At 49.3% G+C, this 14,229-nt stretch overlaps 1 protein-coding gene across 1 annotated transcript in view; it reads left to right on the top strand.

Annotated features, from left to right (window-relative positions):
* Positions 1-14,229, top strand: part of LOC115636702 (NADPH--cytochrome P450 reductase) — a 62,665-nt gene that overhangs the window by 37,947 nt on the left and 10,489 nt on the right. The window contains 6 exon segments of the mRNA XM_030537119.1: positions 1,407-1,455; positions 4,154-4,282; positions 5,658-5,807; positions 7,086-7,210; positions 8,716-8,805; positions 11,023-11,121. Coding sequence (XP_030392979.1) covers positions 1,407-1,455; positions 4,154-4,282; positions 5,658-5,807; positions 7,086-7,210; positions 8,716-8,805; positions 11,023-11,121 — 642 coding nt within the window.

The raw sequence follows: 14,229 nt of genomic DNA, 5'->3' as shown, positions 1-14,229 counted from the left end.
GATAGAACTGTGTCCACTCTGTGGGGTTTGCCCGGCACAGCTGTGTCGGTCAGTGATGTCTCCCCATCACACCTCTGAATGATCTAGCTAGGCCATCCAACGCTGGTGTCGTGGCTATGGATTTAGAAGCATGAGGAGTAGCAGCCCCTTGTAGTTTGTATCCTAGCTAGCTTAAGTGCTGATGTTGCTTTTATTCATATAGGTGACTAATTGTTTTTTAATTCTTCCTCCACTCAAGCACTTTCTTCCCGTTGCAGTGAGTTCAGTGGTTGATGTTGGATAAAAGCATTTCAATTGTTTCCTTTGTAGAACTTCATTGAGCGCCTTCTGGGACTGGTTAAATAAAAGCATTTGATTGAGTATCTCTGTGTGACTTGCTGTGCTTACAGACGTCTATCAGAGCTCTGCTTGCTCGATTAAATAGTCCTTGGGCTAGATTTACAAAGGGATTTAGGTGCTTGAAGACGCAGATGGGCGCCTAGAGGGATTTTTAAAAGTGCTGAAGTGCGTTAGGCACCTGACTCCCATGGGCACCCCAACCCCCGTGATTGATTATTTCTGCTGTCCTTGTCTGTCTGTCTAGCATCACTGCTCAAGGTGAGGGTGTACTCATGGATCCATAAAGCATTGATATAATCTCAGTGGCTATGGCAATTAAACCAAGAATCAGTGTCTGGGAGAGAGGGAGCATCACTGTTCACTGTGTGTTCTCGGTTTCCAGTGACCATGGCTTGTGAAGATCAAGGAGGGAACAGAAATAGTCAGGCCCTACCACCATGAAGAGGTTTATGCTTCTAATATAAGTGTTTCAGTCTCAATCCATAGCTCAGTGTTCCCCAGTCTAGGGGAGGCACCGGGGAGCAGAATGTTCATGTATGTGCAGCTAGTTCAATAGATCTTTGTAATCCTGAGTCTTGTCTGCATTTCAGGGTGGGGAGCTTAGGAGAGGGGAAACAGGTGTGCGTGTATGAGTGTAAGTTACTACCCATCTCCTTTTGGGGCTGAATTTCCCCTCCCCATCTTTCCTCACCCATTGGTCTCCCCTGCATGTGTCATTTTGCGGACCATCCAACTGCTAGTGCTCTTGGAGTGGGCTGATCTCATCTGTCAGGGTGGGGAGGGAAAGTCCTCTCTGCCCCATCACTCCCGTCCTGCTCCAAGTTCCATGTAAGTAGAATCTCAGGGTTGTTAATGCATCTGAGCCCTTGTGAATGGCAGCAGGACATGTTCACCAGACCACTCTCCTCTGTAGCCTTATCCCACCTCTATGAAGCAGGTCTTTTCCCTAGCCATGTGTAGCAATCCTCTCGGCTCCTCACCAACCTGCTCCATGCTCACCGACTGCCCCATTCCCCCTCTCTTCGGATTACACATCCATTGAAAGGGAGGCCTTTGCTGTCTTTCAGAACATCCTCGGTGAGAGAGAGCAGCTTTGTTGAGAAGATGAAGAAAACGGTAAGTTTTTCTTTCTCCTTTCTGAGGCTGTGGAAGGAGCAGGGACTTCCTGTTCAGCTGGCGTGGAGGGGATGGAGGCCTCTTCCTTCCCTTCCTTTCCAATTCCTGCCACTGTTCATGGCACTCTGGCAGCAGGCGGGCAGCTTCTTGTGTGAGGTACTGGACCCCTCCAGCGCTGAAGAAGCAGGAGCTGCTTAGCAACTGAGCTGTCTAGCTAACATCAGCAGGGAGCTGCTGGGAGATGGATTCAGTCCTGTGAGTAATGAGCATCTCTGTGCAGTAGCTGAGTTCTGGAAGGCCAGTAAAATTAAATAAAAGGAGGGGCATGTTGGGGTGAGGGGAGATCAGGGCTGTTTCTAGAGCACTCTGCAGATATCCTTTTGTACTGGACAGATTAAATCTGCCTCTTTGAGGGGAGAGAGAATTCATAGACTCATAGGTCAGAAGGGACCAATATGATCATCTAGTCTGACCTCCTGCACAAGGCAGGCCACAGAACCCTACCCGTCCACTTTTATAACAACCCCTAACCCAGGACTGAGTTATTGAAATCCTCAAAATTGGTTTGAAGACCTCAAGCTGCAGAGAATCCACCAGCAAGCGACCCATGCCCCACGCTGCAGGGGAAGGCGAAAAACCTCCAGGGCCCCTGCCAATCCGCCCTGGAGGAAAATTCCTTCCCGACCCCAAATATGGCGATCAGCTAAATCCTGAGCATGTGGGCAAGACTCACTAGCCAGCACCCAAGAAGGAATTCTCTGCAGTAACTCAGTTCCTATTCCATCCAACATCTCCCCGCAGACCATTGAGCAGACTTATTTGGTGATAATCCAAGATCAGTTGCCCAAATTAAACTATCCTATCATAACATCCCCTCCATATACTTATCAAGCTTAGTCTTAAAGCCAGATAAGTCTTTTGCCCCCACTACTTCCCTCGGAAGGCTGTTCCAGAACTTCACTCCCCTAATGGTTAGAAACCTTCGTCTAATTTCAAGTCTAAACTTCCTAATATCCAGTTTGTACCCATTCGTCCTCGTGCCTACATTAGTACTAAACTTAAATAATTCCTCTCCCTCCCTAATGTTAACCCCCCCGATATATTTATATAGAGCAAGCATATCCCCCCGCAGCCTTCTTTTGGCCAGGCTAAACAAGCCAAGCTCTTTGAGTCTCCTTTCATAAGGCAGGTTTTCCATTCCTCGGATCATCCTAGTAGCCCGTCTCTGGACCTGTTCCAGTTTGAATTCATCCTTCTTGAACATGGGACACCAGAACTGCACACAATATTCCAGATGGGGTCTCACCAGCGCCTTATATAACGGTACTAACACCTCCTTATCCTTGCTGGAAATACCTCGCCTGATGCATCCTAAAATCGCATTTGCTTTTTTAACAGCTGTATCACATTGGCGGCTCATAGTCTTCCTGCTATCAACCAATACCCCAAGGTCCTTCTCCTCCTCTGTCGCTTCCAACTGATGCGTCTCCAACGTATATCTAAAATTCTTATTATTAATCCCTAAGTGCATGACCTTGCACTTTTCACTATTGTATTTCATCCTATTACTATTACTCCAGTTTACAAGGTTGTGCAGATCTTCCTGAATAGTATCCCTGTCCTTCTCCGTGTTAGCAATACCCCCCAGCTTTGTGTCATCCGCAAACTTTATTAGCACATTCCCGCTCTTTGTGCCAAGGTCAGTAATAAAAAGGTTAAATAAGATCAGTCCCAAAACCGATCCTTGAGGGACTCCACTAGTAACCTCCTTCCAGCCTGACAGTTCACCCTTCAATACAACCCGCTGGAGTCTCCCCTTTAACCAGTTCCTTATCCACCTTACAACTTTCATATTCATCCCCATCTTTTCCAGTTTAACTAACAGTTCCCCATGTGGAACCGTGTCGAACGCCTTACTGAAATCGAGGTAAATTAGATCTACCGCATTTCCTTTATCTAAGTAATCCGTCACCTTCTCAAAGAAGGAGATCAGATTGGTTTGGCACGATCTACCTTTAGTAAATCCATGTTGCAATTCGTCCCAATTACCATTGACCTCTATGTCCTTAACTACTTTCTCCCTTAAAATTTTTTCCAAGACCTTACATACTACAGACGTCAAGCTAACAGGCCTATAATTACCCGGATCACTTTTATTCCCTTTCTTAAAAATAGGAACTACATTAGCAATTCTCCAGTCGTACGGCACAACCCCCGAGTTTATCGATTGCTAATTCGGGTAGGGCTCAGCAGTAAAGGAAAGTGTAATGTGAGGTTGGGGTCAGGAGGAAAATGGTGCAAGTCCTTAAACTCTCTGGCTGGTCGTTATTTATGGTAGCACCCACAACGTGCTTCCCAAATGCTTCAGAATGACCAGTTCCTTCTCCAAGGAGTTCTTACTTGAAGGAGCTGTTCTCCAATCACACACTGTTCATCGCTCCCCCAACCCCCTCCACAGAATAATCACGTGTCACATCTTAGCAGGTTTCCAGGGTGGATCTCAAAGCACTGTACGAGCAGTAGTTTACACAGAAGCCCAGAGATGTGATTTTGTCCAAATTTGTGTCAGAGCCAGGAATAGAATCAGGACTCCTGACTCCCGGTCCTTTCCTTTAACCATGACAACACCCTCCTCTCCCCTGAACTCCAGTGACTGGCAAGATTAGCAACTCGTGTAATTGGGTCTCTGTCTTTCCAGGGGCGAAACATCGTGGTGTTTTATGGTTCCCAGACTGGTACAGCAGAGGAGTTTGCCAACCGCCTGTCCAAAGATGCCCATCGTTACGGCATGCGAGGCATGTCAGCGGACCCGGAGGAGTATGATTTGGTAAGTTAAACTTCGGTGCATACAGCATCTTTACTCCATTATCGAATTCCATGCGTGTGAAGAGCACATAAGTGGTGCCTGCAACCAGCTCTGATGCTGGCATGCTGAAGGGACGTGTTATTAATTAATGAAGAAGGAGATGAGCTGTTAGCATTGGCTGCTTGCAGCCATTATTAAGTAACTGTGGGCCCAGTAAGATACGGCACAGCGAGATGAGGAATGTGTCCTTGAGCCATTTAGTGCTAGCAAAATCAAGGGCCTTAGCCCCTGCAAAGTGATGTGCTGCTTGCTGTGGGACTGAGGAGGGGTCACCACCTGCTTTACAGGGTTATTCCAAAAAGGGGAGTAATCGTGAACTGAACCAACCATTTTTAGGCTCCCCCAAAGAGCCAGACCTTCCCGTAAGCTGGGAGGGGAGATTGGGCCAATGGATTTCTCCCTTTCTGGCAGTGGGACTGAAGGGGGAATGGGGCAGTGCTGTGAGCTGCAGAGCTTGGGCATGCTCTGGGGCTTCAAGCAGCTGCTTCGCTTGATTGTGCTGGAGGCAGGAGCTGAACAGGGCAGATCATGCCGTGCAGTGAAAGGGTGGGAACAAGCAGGAAGCTGGTGTGGGCCGTTTGGAAATAATGAGCCAACCGCCTATGGGGAGCTTGCCCGCTCTGGTCTGGGTTCCTCCATTAGCTAACCTCAGCCCGCTGAAGTGAGGCCTCTGTGACCTTGGCATGACAGTCAGATGTGCTGCTGAAGAGTGTAGAAAATAATAGCTGCTTACACAGTGAAGTGAGCCAGAAGCCCTCTTCTGAGGCCTGGCTGGGTGGGATGCCACCTTGATCTGGGATCTGAATCAGACAGCAACTTCACTCTGAGGAGGAATTGGACCCCATACTCTGAGAACCAATGGGTGAGAAAAAATCTCTCCTTTGGGACCAGAACCAGTGCTCTGAAGTCCTTGCAGATGTTCCACCACCTCCGTATCGCAGAGAACATCTCGGTTGTGGTGATTTGATAGGTCACCTTTACCCTGGGAATCTGTCGCCAGGCAACCTGAAGGGTTCTGAGATGCCATCTCTTCAATTTAAACATTTGACCTGACCACTTGTAGCCAGTTCAGAATATTCCTTGGTGCTTTCCTGCAGAGTAAGAGTGTTAACCGCAGTGTCCTAGCCGCAATCCTGTTGGTTAACAATGCGAAGTAACACCAAACAGTTGCCACGTTGCACACCAGAGGCAGTTGCATTTCAGTGGTAGTGATGTGAAACCTCTTTTCCCCCCTCATCCTCCCCCGAAATAACTTTCACAATAATTGCTTTGGGACCCTCAAAGATGAAAAGTGCTATAAAATGTAAGGAATGTAATCTCTCTGCCTTGTTTCTAGTCTGATCTGAGCCGCCTCTCTGAGATTGACAATTCCTTGGCCGTGTTCTGCATGGCTACGTACGGAGAGGGTGATCCCACGGACAATGCCCAGGATTTCTATGACTGGCTGCAGGAGACTGATACTGACCTGACTGGTCTCAGATTTGCAGTAAGTAAGCCAGCTCTGTGTTACTGCTTATGCCTGATTTAGGCATGAAAGTCCCCCATGCATATGCCCGAATCAGACATGAATTTACAAGTGAGCATGCAATCTCAGTTTGCATGCCTTGCACCCATGATGTGCACATCTATGTCAGGTGCACAGTATTGTGTGCCGCACATGTTTGCAGACATGGGTCTGTGTGCTTTTAAAAATGACTCATGTCTCCCTCCTTCCCCTCTACATCATGAAGGGTCATTGGATCATATTGCTGCAGACGGCGTCTAACACACACTTGAATGCGAAGGCTGTAACTAAATTACAGGCCACTGTTATTGTTTAGCAGGCTAACTGGACAGCCTTAGGCCAGATATTCTCCTGCAAATTAGATATTCCAAGAAATGTATTATCTCTTTCCTGTACTTAAATTTTAATAATGGCTGAGATGGAACTGCCTTACCTACCTCCCCTGCAGATTTCCTGGACTGGGTGGTACCCAGAATTGCAAAACATGAGAGAATCCATTGCTTGGTCTCCAAATTAGGTAGTTTCACCCCAGTGGGGGTATAACATTCGATACAAACACTGGGCAATGGAATGGAAGGGATGGTAGATTTAGAGAGCTCTGGATACTGATAGTAGGGGGAGATGTAGGGCCAAGTGCTTTGTTCAGCCCCAGAAGAGGTGCCACATCCCTCACATTGTCCCACTCATGTGCCTCAACCCCTGTGGCCTGGTGGATAGCGCTCAGGAGACCTGGGTTCCATCGCTGGCTTGACTGGCCTGTGGGGTGACCTTGGGCGAGTCACTTCCCTGCAACATACCTCAGTCTCCCCCTCTGTAAAATGACCACTTTTGAAATGTACTGCTGAAAAGTGCTACGAAAGAGCAAAGTGGGTGGTATTCATGTTGTTTATAATGGGGGAGAGGACATGTGGGCCTCTTTCCTGAGGCTTCTAAAAAGGAGCCAGTTGTGGTTAGTGCGGTTCTGTTCCCCGGGAACTGAACCCCCCCCAGCTCACTTCAGAGAGCACCGAATAGTTGGCAGATGGGGACAGCTTTTGATCACTGTGGATCTGGCCTGAATTTGAACCGATGACCTACAATAGTGGTGAAAGTTTATAGCCACAGAAAACCTCCCTCCTTAGCCAGCTGGAGCCCTCCAAATGGACTCCCCGAGTCCTTTTGATAGAGACTTAATATGTTTACAGCCAATCCTCTTTGGCATGAGGTTTTTGAATTAATGCATTGGCTTCGTCTGATTGACTGACTGTCATTCCCTTCCAGGTGTTCGGGCTGGGCAACAAGACATACGAGCACTTCAACGCGATGGGGAAATACGTGGACAAGAGGCTGGAGCAGCTTGGAGCCCAGCGGATATTTGAGCTCGGCATGGGAGATGATGATGGGAAGTGAGTAGAGTTGGATGTATGGTTTGAGCATTGGCTGGCTCAGAGCAAGCAGAACAGATCATATTGTGTGTGCACGTCTATATAAAACGTATGAGAGCGTGCGTTGTGTAGTGGAGCTAACTTTCTGCTAGGTAGCATATGTACCTGGCAGGGGTTGGTTGGGGGCTTTACATCCGCACTGGGACAGAGACCTGTGGGATTGCTGTTTGGTTTGGAGTCACTTAGTTTGCCAGATCCCTTGTGCATCAGGAGCTCTTTTCATAGAGGCGCTGGGGTGTAGCTTAAATTCTTTAACTTTCAAGTGTATAAACTAGTGGGACCCCTCTGTGTCTCTCAACTCCCCCGTCCAGATCTGCCTGACACTTTTACATGCCCGTGTGTGATCACTCCTGTGATTGTCCCAGCAAATGGAAACTTGCATTAGCCCAGAGCCTGCCTTAAGTGTTCTCACTCTGAAGTTAAACCTGTTCAGTAAAACAAAGGCCTTCTGAAACCTCCATTGAGCTTTCTAGGTAATGTTGCCTGTAGACTCACCACCTGGGGCTCTGATCTTTAGTGAGAGTCAGGTGTGGAGAGGAAACACCCAGAAGTGCAGAAAGCATTGCTGCACATTCTTCTGTGTGAACTGGAGTTCACCAGTGAACATGGGGCCAGGGCTGGCTCTAGCCATTTCACCGCCCCAAGCACAGCGGCATGCCGTTGGGGGGTGCTTTGCTACTCGCCAGTCCCGCGGCTCCAGTGGACCTCCCGCAGGCGTCCCTGCGGAGGGTCTGCTGGTCCCGCGGCTCCGGTGGACCTCCCGCAGGCGTCCCTGCGGAGCGGAGGGTCTGCTGGTCCCGTGGCTCCGGTGGACCTCCCGCAGGCGTCCCTGCGGAGCGGAGGGTCTGCTGGTCCCGTGGCTCCGGTGGACCTCCCGCAGGCGTCCCTGCGGAGCGGAGGGTCTGCTGGTCCCGCGGCTCCGGTGGAGCTCCCGCAGGCGTCCCTGCGGAGCGGAGGGTCTGCTGGTCCCGCGGCTCTGGTGGACCTCCCGCAGGCGTCCCTGCGGATGCTCCACCGGAGCTGCAGGACCAGCGGACCCTCCGCAGGGACGCCTGCGGGAGGTCCACTGGAGCTGCCTGCCACCCTCCTGGCAACCGGCAGAGCGTCCCCCGCTGCATGCTGCCCCAAGCACGCGCTTGGCATGCTGGGGCCTGGAGCCGGCCCTGCATGGGGCCACCAGTTCTGCACTAGTACCCTCTTGCATGGCTGCTGCCTGAATCACTGACGATATTGCGGAAGTGGAAACATGGCCCGGATCTGAATGTGAATTTGTCATCCTAGTTCCCTGGGGTCCAGCTAAAATTAGTTATTTGGTGCATGAACTAGAGGAGGGCACGTATGGAGGGGAGCACAGGCTTTGGGAGGAGATATGGCATTGGGGCCTCACTGCAGTTTGCTTCTGGAGCACCCCTCTGGCTGTCCAGGACACGGCATTGATGCTGCTGCTTCTCTCCTGCCTTGAACAGCCTGGAGGAGGACTTCATCACTTGGCGTGAGCAGTTCTGGCCGGCAGTGTGCGAGCACTTCGGTGTGGAAGCTACAGGAGAGGAGTCCAGGTAAGTGTGCGAGCAGAGGAAATACCAGCGTGGATTTTTTTGCAGAAATCCCAAGTGAAAAGTGGCATTTTGGCATCCAGTCCCCATCCAGGCTTGAGCAAAGACTCACCCCATTGAGACTTAAAAGTAGCGAGAAACCTTAAGTAGATTCACCCTTGTAAAGGCGAGAGGGTCCAGTCCAAACATCCCTATGTCCTGGGGTGAGTTTGACTCCGGATCAAAACTTTGGCTCCATTTGTTGAGTTCACTGCTCCGTGGCACAAAACCCTTTATAAATAGCTGTCAACTCAATAACCTGGCGATGAGTCCAGCGATGCTGCTTCTGTTTCTCTGGTCTCCCTCTTGTGCCTCTCACTGGGCCATCTCCCAGGCACTACCCTACCCCATTTATCATGGTCTGATAAGATACTTAGATCATCTGCCATAGCAAGCCTGGGCACCAACACGTCACACTGAACACTGATTGAATGCAATCTAGAGCCAGAGCCAGTCAGATGAAAGCTGAAGTCTCCAGTGCCCCTTGCTGAAGGCCTCACACCTCCCTGAGATCTGCAGGCAGCACACTGCAAAAGCTCAAGGCCTTGGAGGCACTTACATGGGCAATACCTGTCTGCCTCAATAAGCCCCTGCTTCCAGCCAGCACAGGACAGTGAAGTTGTGCAGGGAGGAGGAGTATCCAGTACGGGCTTCAAAAGCCCAAACCTTGAACTCCATCCACCCGAGGCAGCTAGAACACAGCAGCAGCTTTCCGTACCAGGGGGTGGCCAGAGGGAAGCAGATTTCCTACGTGGTACCCCCACACTTCACCCCCACACTACCCTGAGAGAGGGATGAAGTCTGGCTGAAAACCTGTCCTTGCCACAGCTTGCACCTGAGCCATCGGAACCTGCTCCTGGGCCAGGGCAAAGCTCTGCAGCCGCTCCCCATTAACAGCTGGAGAGACCCAGGGAAATGTCAGTGTCTCCCCATAGCTCCCCGTTGACCCCAGTGGCGTAACTTGGGGGGGTTATTCTTAGCCAGCTGGATCACGGATAGAGCAGTGTAAACTCTGGCACTGCATGGGCCCCTCAGAGCTCTGCGGGAGTGACGTGTGATATCTTTGGCGTAGCAAGTGGAACCCACTGTAGGTACAGGGAACCCCGCTGAGAGACAGCACATCAAACAGAGCCAGCGCGCTCTCCTCGCCCAACCCCAGTGCAGCCCAAGGGCCCAGACCCAGCGAGAAACTCATTCAGCACATTCTCGCTCATGCCTAACTCTTGTCAGCAGGCCCAGCAGAGAAGCCAGGGTGTGGATGCGTGTGGAGAAGGAGCTAGCTCTCCTCCCTGGGCGTGGTCAGTTATGAGAGACCCTGGGGAGGGCATGGATGAGCTTTCCCCAGGCAGTGGCTGCAGTGTAGAGCGGTGGCCATTGGTCTCCAAAGCTGTCAGCCTGGCTCTTTCCTATCTGCTCTAAATTAATGTATACAGAGCAGATAAAATGCTTGGGAACCGAACGTTTAATGCTTTGGGGTTTTTAGGAGTATTAATATTCAGATTTTGAGCTGCAGGACAGATAATAAATCCATCATTTCCCCAGGGCTGTAACTGTTCTTTGCCATTGGGAGATTTAGCGTTGTTTCATGAGCGAATCCACAGTAGGTGTGAATTCCTGGCACGCTCATTTCCACAAGACAGAGGGAACTGGCTTCCTTTTCTCTCGCCTGTCCCTGTAGTTCATAAACGGGGAACGTTTGTCCGACAGCCTGAAGCTGACGAACTTTGTGTCGATTAACAGCTCGGGAGCAAAGTCCCACAAAGACTGTTTTCCAATCAGTTGTAAAGGGTTCAGCGAAGTTCAGCACTTGGTGAACTTTGTTGTTCCTGTGGAAGCTTCCCCAGGTAGCTCTGGCCCTGGTCTCTTCTGAGTAAGCTGAGGGTTGTTCCAAATTACTAAGTGTTTTTTGCGATGAGGCCTGTGGTCTCTGGGCCATTAGACGGAGACTTCCAGACTTGTGTCATGTGTGACCCAAGCAGCTCTGAGTAGTGTTTTTGAAGTTTAAAATGCCAAAATACCCCATCGTGCCACTACTTCCCACCGCTTCCAAAAGTGCTTTCTCTGCACAGGGACGTTGACTGGGAAAAGAGGGTTGTTGATTACACCCAGCAAACCAGATGTTAGACATTGTCCAAGCCGTTTTCAGTGGGGCACTGCTGCCTCCTTTCTCTCTTTCTCCAGCATCCGTCAGTATGAACTGGTGGTCCACACAGACATCAATATGAACAAGGTCTACACTGGCGAGGTGGGCCGGCTGAAGAGCTATGAAAGCCAGAAACCGTAAGTACCAGATTATCCCAGGTAACTTTGGCTGAGAGTGGTCAGTGCAGAAAAGTCAAGGGGCATGTCCTTCAAAGCCTGATATTAAATGCTCTGCTGGAAGTTGTCATGTCCCTAACATGGCCTCCTAAAAGCCACATTATTTGAACGTGTGGCTGTAAAATACCGGGGTCGAGATTGAAAAACAGAAGTGGTGTCCCACAGTGACTTGACAGAAATGCTGCTACTAACTTTCACTTAGAACTGTGTTCTGGCCTGTCTCATTCCTGAGCTCTGATTTAGTTTCCAAGAGAGAGCATTCTGCAGGTGAAGATCTGACCATTTCATTTTATTCCTGAGACTGTCCTGATACCAGCTCTGCTGGAATGAGAGAAGCAGGCAGTAATCAGAGGCCCTGAGTTTAAAATGATCCGGTAGCTTCAGCACTGCACTTGTGACATTGGTTTAGGTATTGCAGCTTTATTCATCTTTATTTAACACTTTCTCATGAGACAGATGCATTGGCAAGGTCAGAAAAGAGCCACAAATATTGTTGTAATGAAAGATTGAGGCCTGGGAGGAAGTCTAAGGGGGAAGCCAGCTGTCTTCTGCAGAGGAAAGGCATCAGTTTCATGTAGGACAGAAGGAGGAAGAAAGAGATCACTTGCAGCAGGGTAAACTCAGGTTAAGTATCAGGAATAACCATAAGGAATAAGCTGCCAATGGAGGCTGTGCCCGGATAGTCAAGGCTAGACACCCATTCCTTAGGGATGGTGTAAAGACAATGAGATCAGGCCTATTGAGCTGCGGCGTGACGGACCAGGAAATGTCCCACTAGAGGGCCTCTTCAGATCCAAGCGATCTGATGATCCGTTTTTCCATGCTGCCCGGAGGAGCCATTTTGGGCTGGTGAGAGAGAGAGCATTGATGCATCTTACAACGCTTTGCCAGCTTACGAGATTGCATCATACTAACTTTCAACTCATTTAGGGGAGTGGAAGAAGAGAAGAAGGGTGGTGCAGTGGGTTAGGCACTAGACTGTCACTTGGGAGATCAGGGGTCAATTCCTTGCTTTGCCACAGCCTGTGTGTGTGACCTGGGGCAAGTCACTTTGTCTTTCTGTGCCGCAGTTTGCCACCTTTATAATTGGGATAATGGCACTGCCATTATAATTGGGATGTGGTGAGGGTAAATACATTACACTACAGTAATGGGGGCCATATAAGTACAATAGATAGATAGATGGAGGGGGTGGAAGGAGCTTCCAAGCCATAGCCCTCTCTTAGCTGCCCTTCTGGAATGGCTGTTCCTGAAAGGAAGTCCCAAGTAGCAGCACTGAGGGATTCAGAACTCAGTGTGTTGTGAAATACCCTCTGTTCTCTTGAGTGTAGAAGGCCAGTGAGGAAAAACCATGCGACTCTCGGAAGCCCCATGCACATGTTGCAATGTCTATTGAAACATGCTCCAGAGAGGGTGGGGACAGCGTCTCCAATTTGCAGACAGAGACCGGCGCTTAGCACAGAACCTGGGAGGATGAAACCCCATGAAAAGTCCATTGCATTTTCCCTGCGGTGTCTGTTTAACCTTCAGAGGTTTGGCTCTGTAAAGCCGCGACGCTGCGATCCAACAGAAAGTCATCAGATACCAGGTGCAAGGTCCTCTCAGTAAGGACACTGGTTGTTCTTTCCCTTAGGCAATGATCCTTTGCGCTGGCTCATGAGCAGCGCTGCATTTGGTAACATGACTCTGGCATGTATGAAACCGGAATGCTGTTGGTGGAAGAAATGTGAACTGTGTTCAGGTCACAGGAGCGGCTTTCCCTCTTGGGAGCTACAGGGGAATTGCAGCACTTAGAACAGGCCGTAACAAAAAAACAAAACAAAAACCCTTTCTGGCAGGAGGGACTGGTACTTGCTCTAAACGCTAGAGGCCATGTTTTTAACCAGGGCTTTTTAACAGTGTGCAGATTTGAGAGGCTGAATGCAAATTTAGCATCTCAAACACAAGTCCAGTCAGGAGATCAGGGGTCTGTTCTTGGCTTTGCTAATCCTAGACTCTAAGGTCAGAAGGGACCATCATGATCATCTAGTGTGACCTGCACATTGCAGGCCACTGACTTGCTGGATGGCCATGGAGAAAACTGAGTGTGGAAGCAATTTCCTCTATCAGTACGAGGGGGTTTATAATCCTTCCTTATCTTACCTGGGCATTTGGGTTAAATCCATTAGTGCATATGAGCTGCTCAGACACTATGATGATATGTGGTCTAGAAAAGCCTATAAATAATTAGCCTTTTAGTGCCTATGTGCTTGTTGCATCTTCATACTAGGTAGTTAAAATGTTATGTGCTGGCATCTGCCCCTGGGCAGGAACAACCTTAGAGGCTGGATTTGAAGCACTTCCTTTGTAACCTTGATTAAAAGCAGCACCTGTTAGCAACTTGGATTGGGTGGGCATTCTGCAAAACCTATTGATTTTCCTTGGACTTTTGGGGAGGTGGGAGATGCATGAGGGTGAGTAAGATTGGGAGGGAGTTGGGGATCTCTCCTCTCTTTGGTTTGGCTACTTTCATGCTGTTGGCGAAGATTCGCTGCTTGGTTTTATTATTTTTGTGTGGACTGTTTTAAAGTTTATCAAAAGAACCTGGACCATCACATCTATAATTGTAAGTAGAAAGAGACTAATTTTGTAATTTCCCAGGCACCTGCTTGTAGACTTAATGCAGGGAGCTCTGCATTCGTCCCCATGGGTCAGCAGTCAGGCTGTTGGTGTTGACCTGGGAATCTTCTAGAACCAAGTGGTGCAAAGTGGGATAAAGTGTATTCCTGTCGTACAGGGAAGTGGGAGTGTCCGATTCTGGTGGGAACAGTAATATTAATACCTCAATATAGTGCATTTCATCTGTAGATCTCAAAGCACTTTACAAAAGAGACAGGATCCCCATTTTATAGATGGGGAGACCCATAAGTAGAAGGACCTGGACAGGGAAGGTCTTCTCCATTAATGTTTTCATGCTTCCAAGCCAGCCAGTGGTTACTCTGTGTAAAGTCAATTACTGACCTATCAAAAAAAAGAGGCTCCATTAGCAAAAGGAAGAAAACAAAGCAGAAGATCAGTGCAGTGGGGTGA

The sequence above is a fragment of the Gopherus evgoodei genome, chromosome 17, assembly GCF_007399415.2.
Source record: "Gopherus evgoodei ecotype Sinaloan lineage chromosome 17, rGopEvg1_v1.p, whole genome shotgun sequence".
NCBI lineage: Eukaryota > Metazoa > Chordata > Testudines > Testudinidae > Gopherus > Gopherus evgoodei.
The sequence above is the reverse complement of the archived record's forward strand: the minus strand, read 5'-3'. Positions and strand labels throughout refer to the sequence as shown.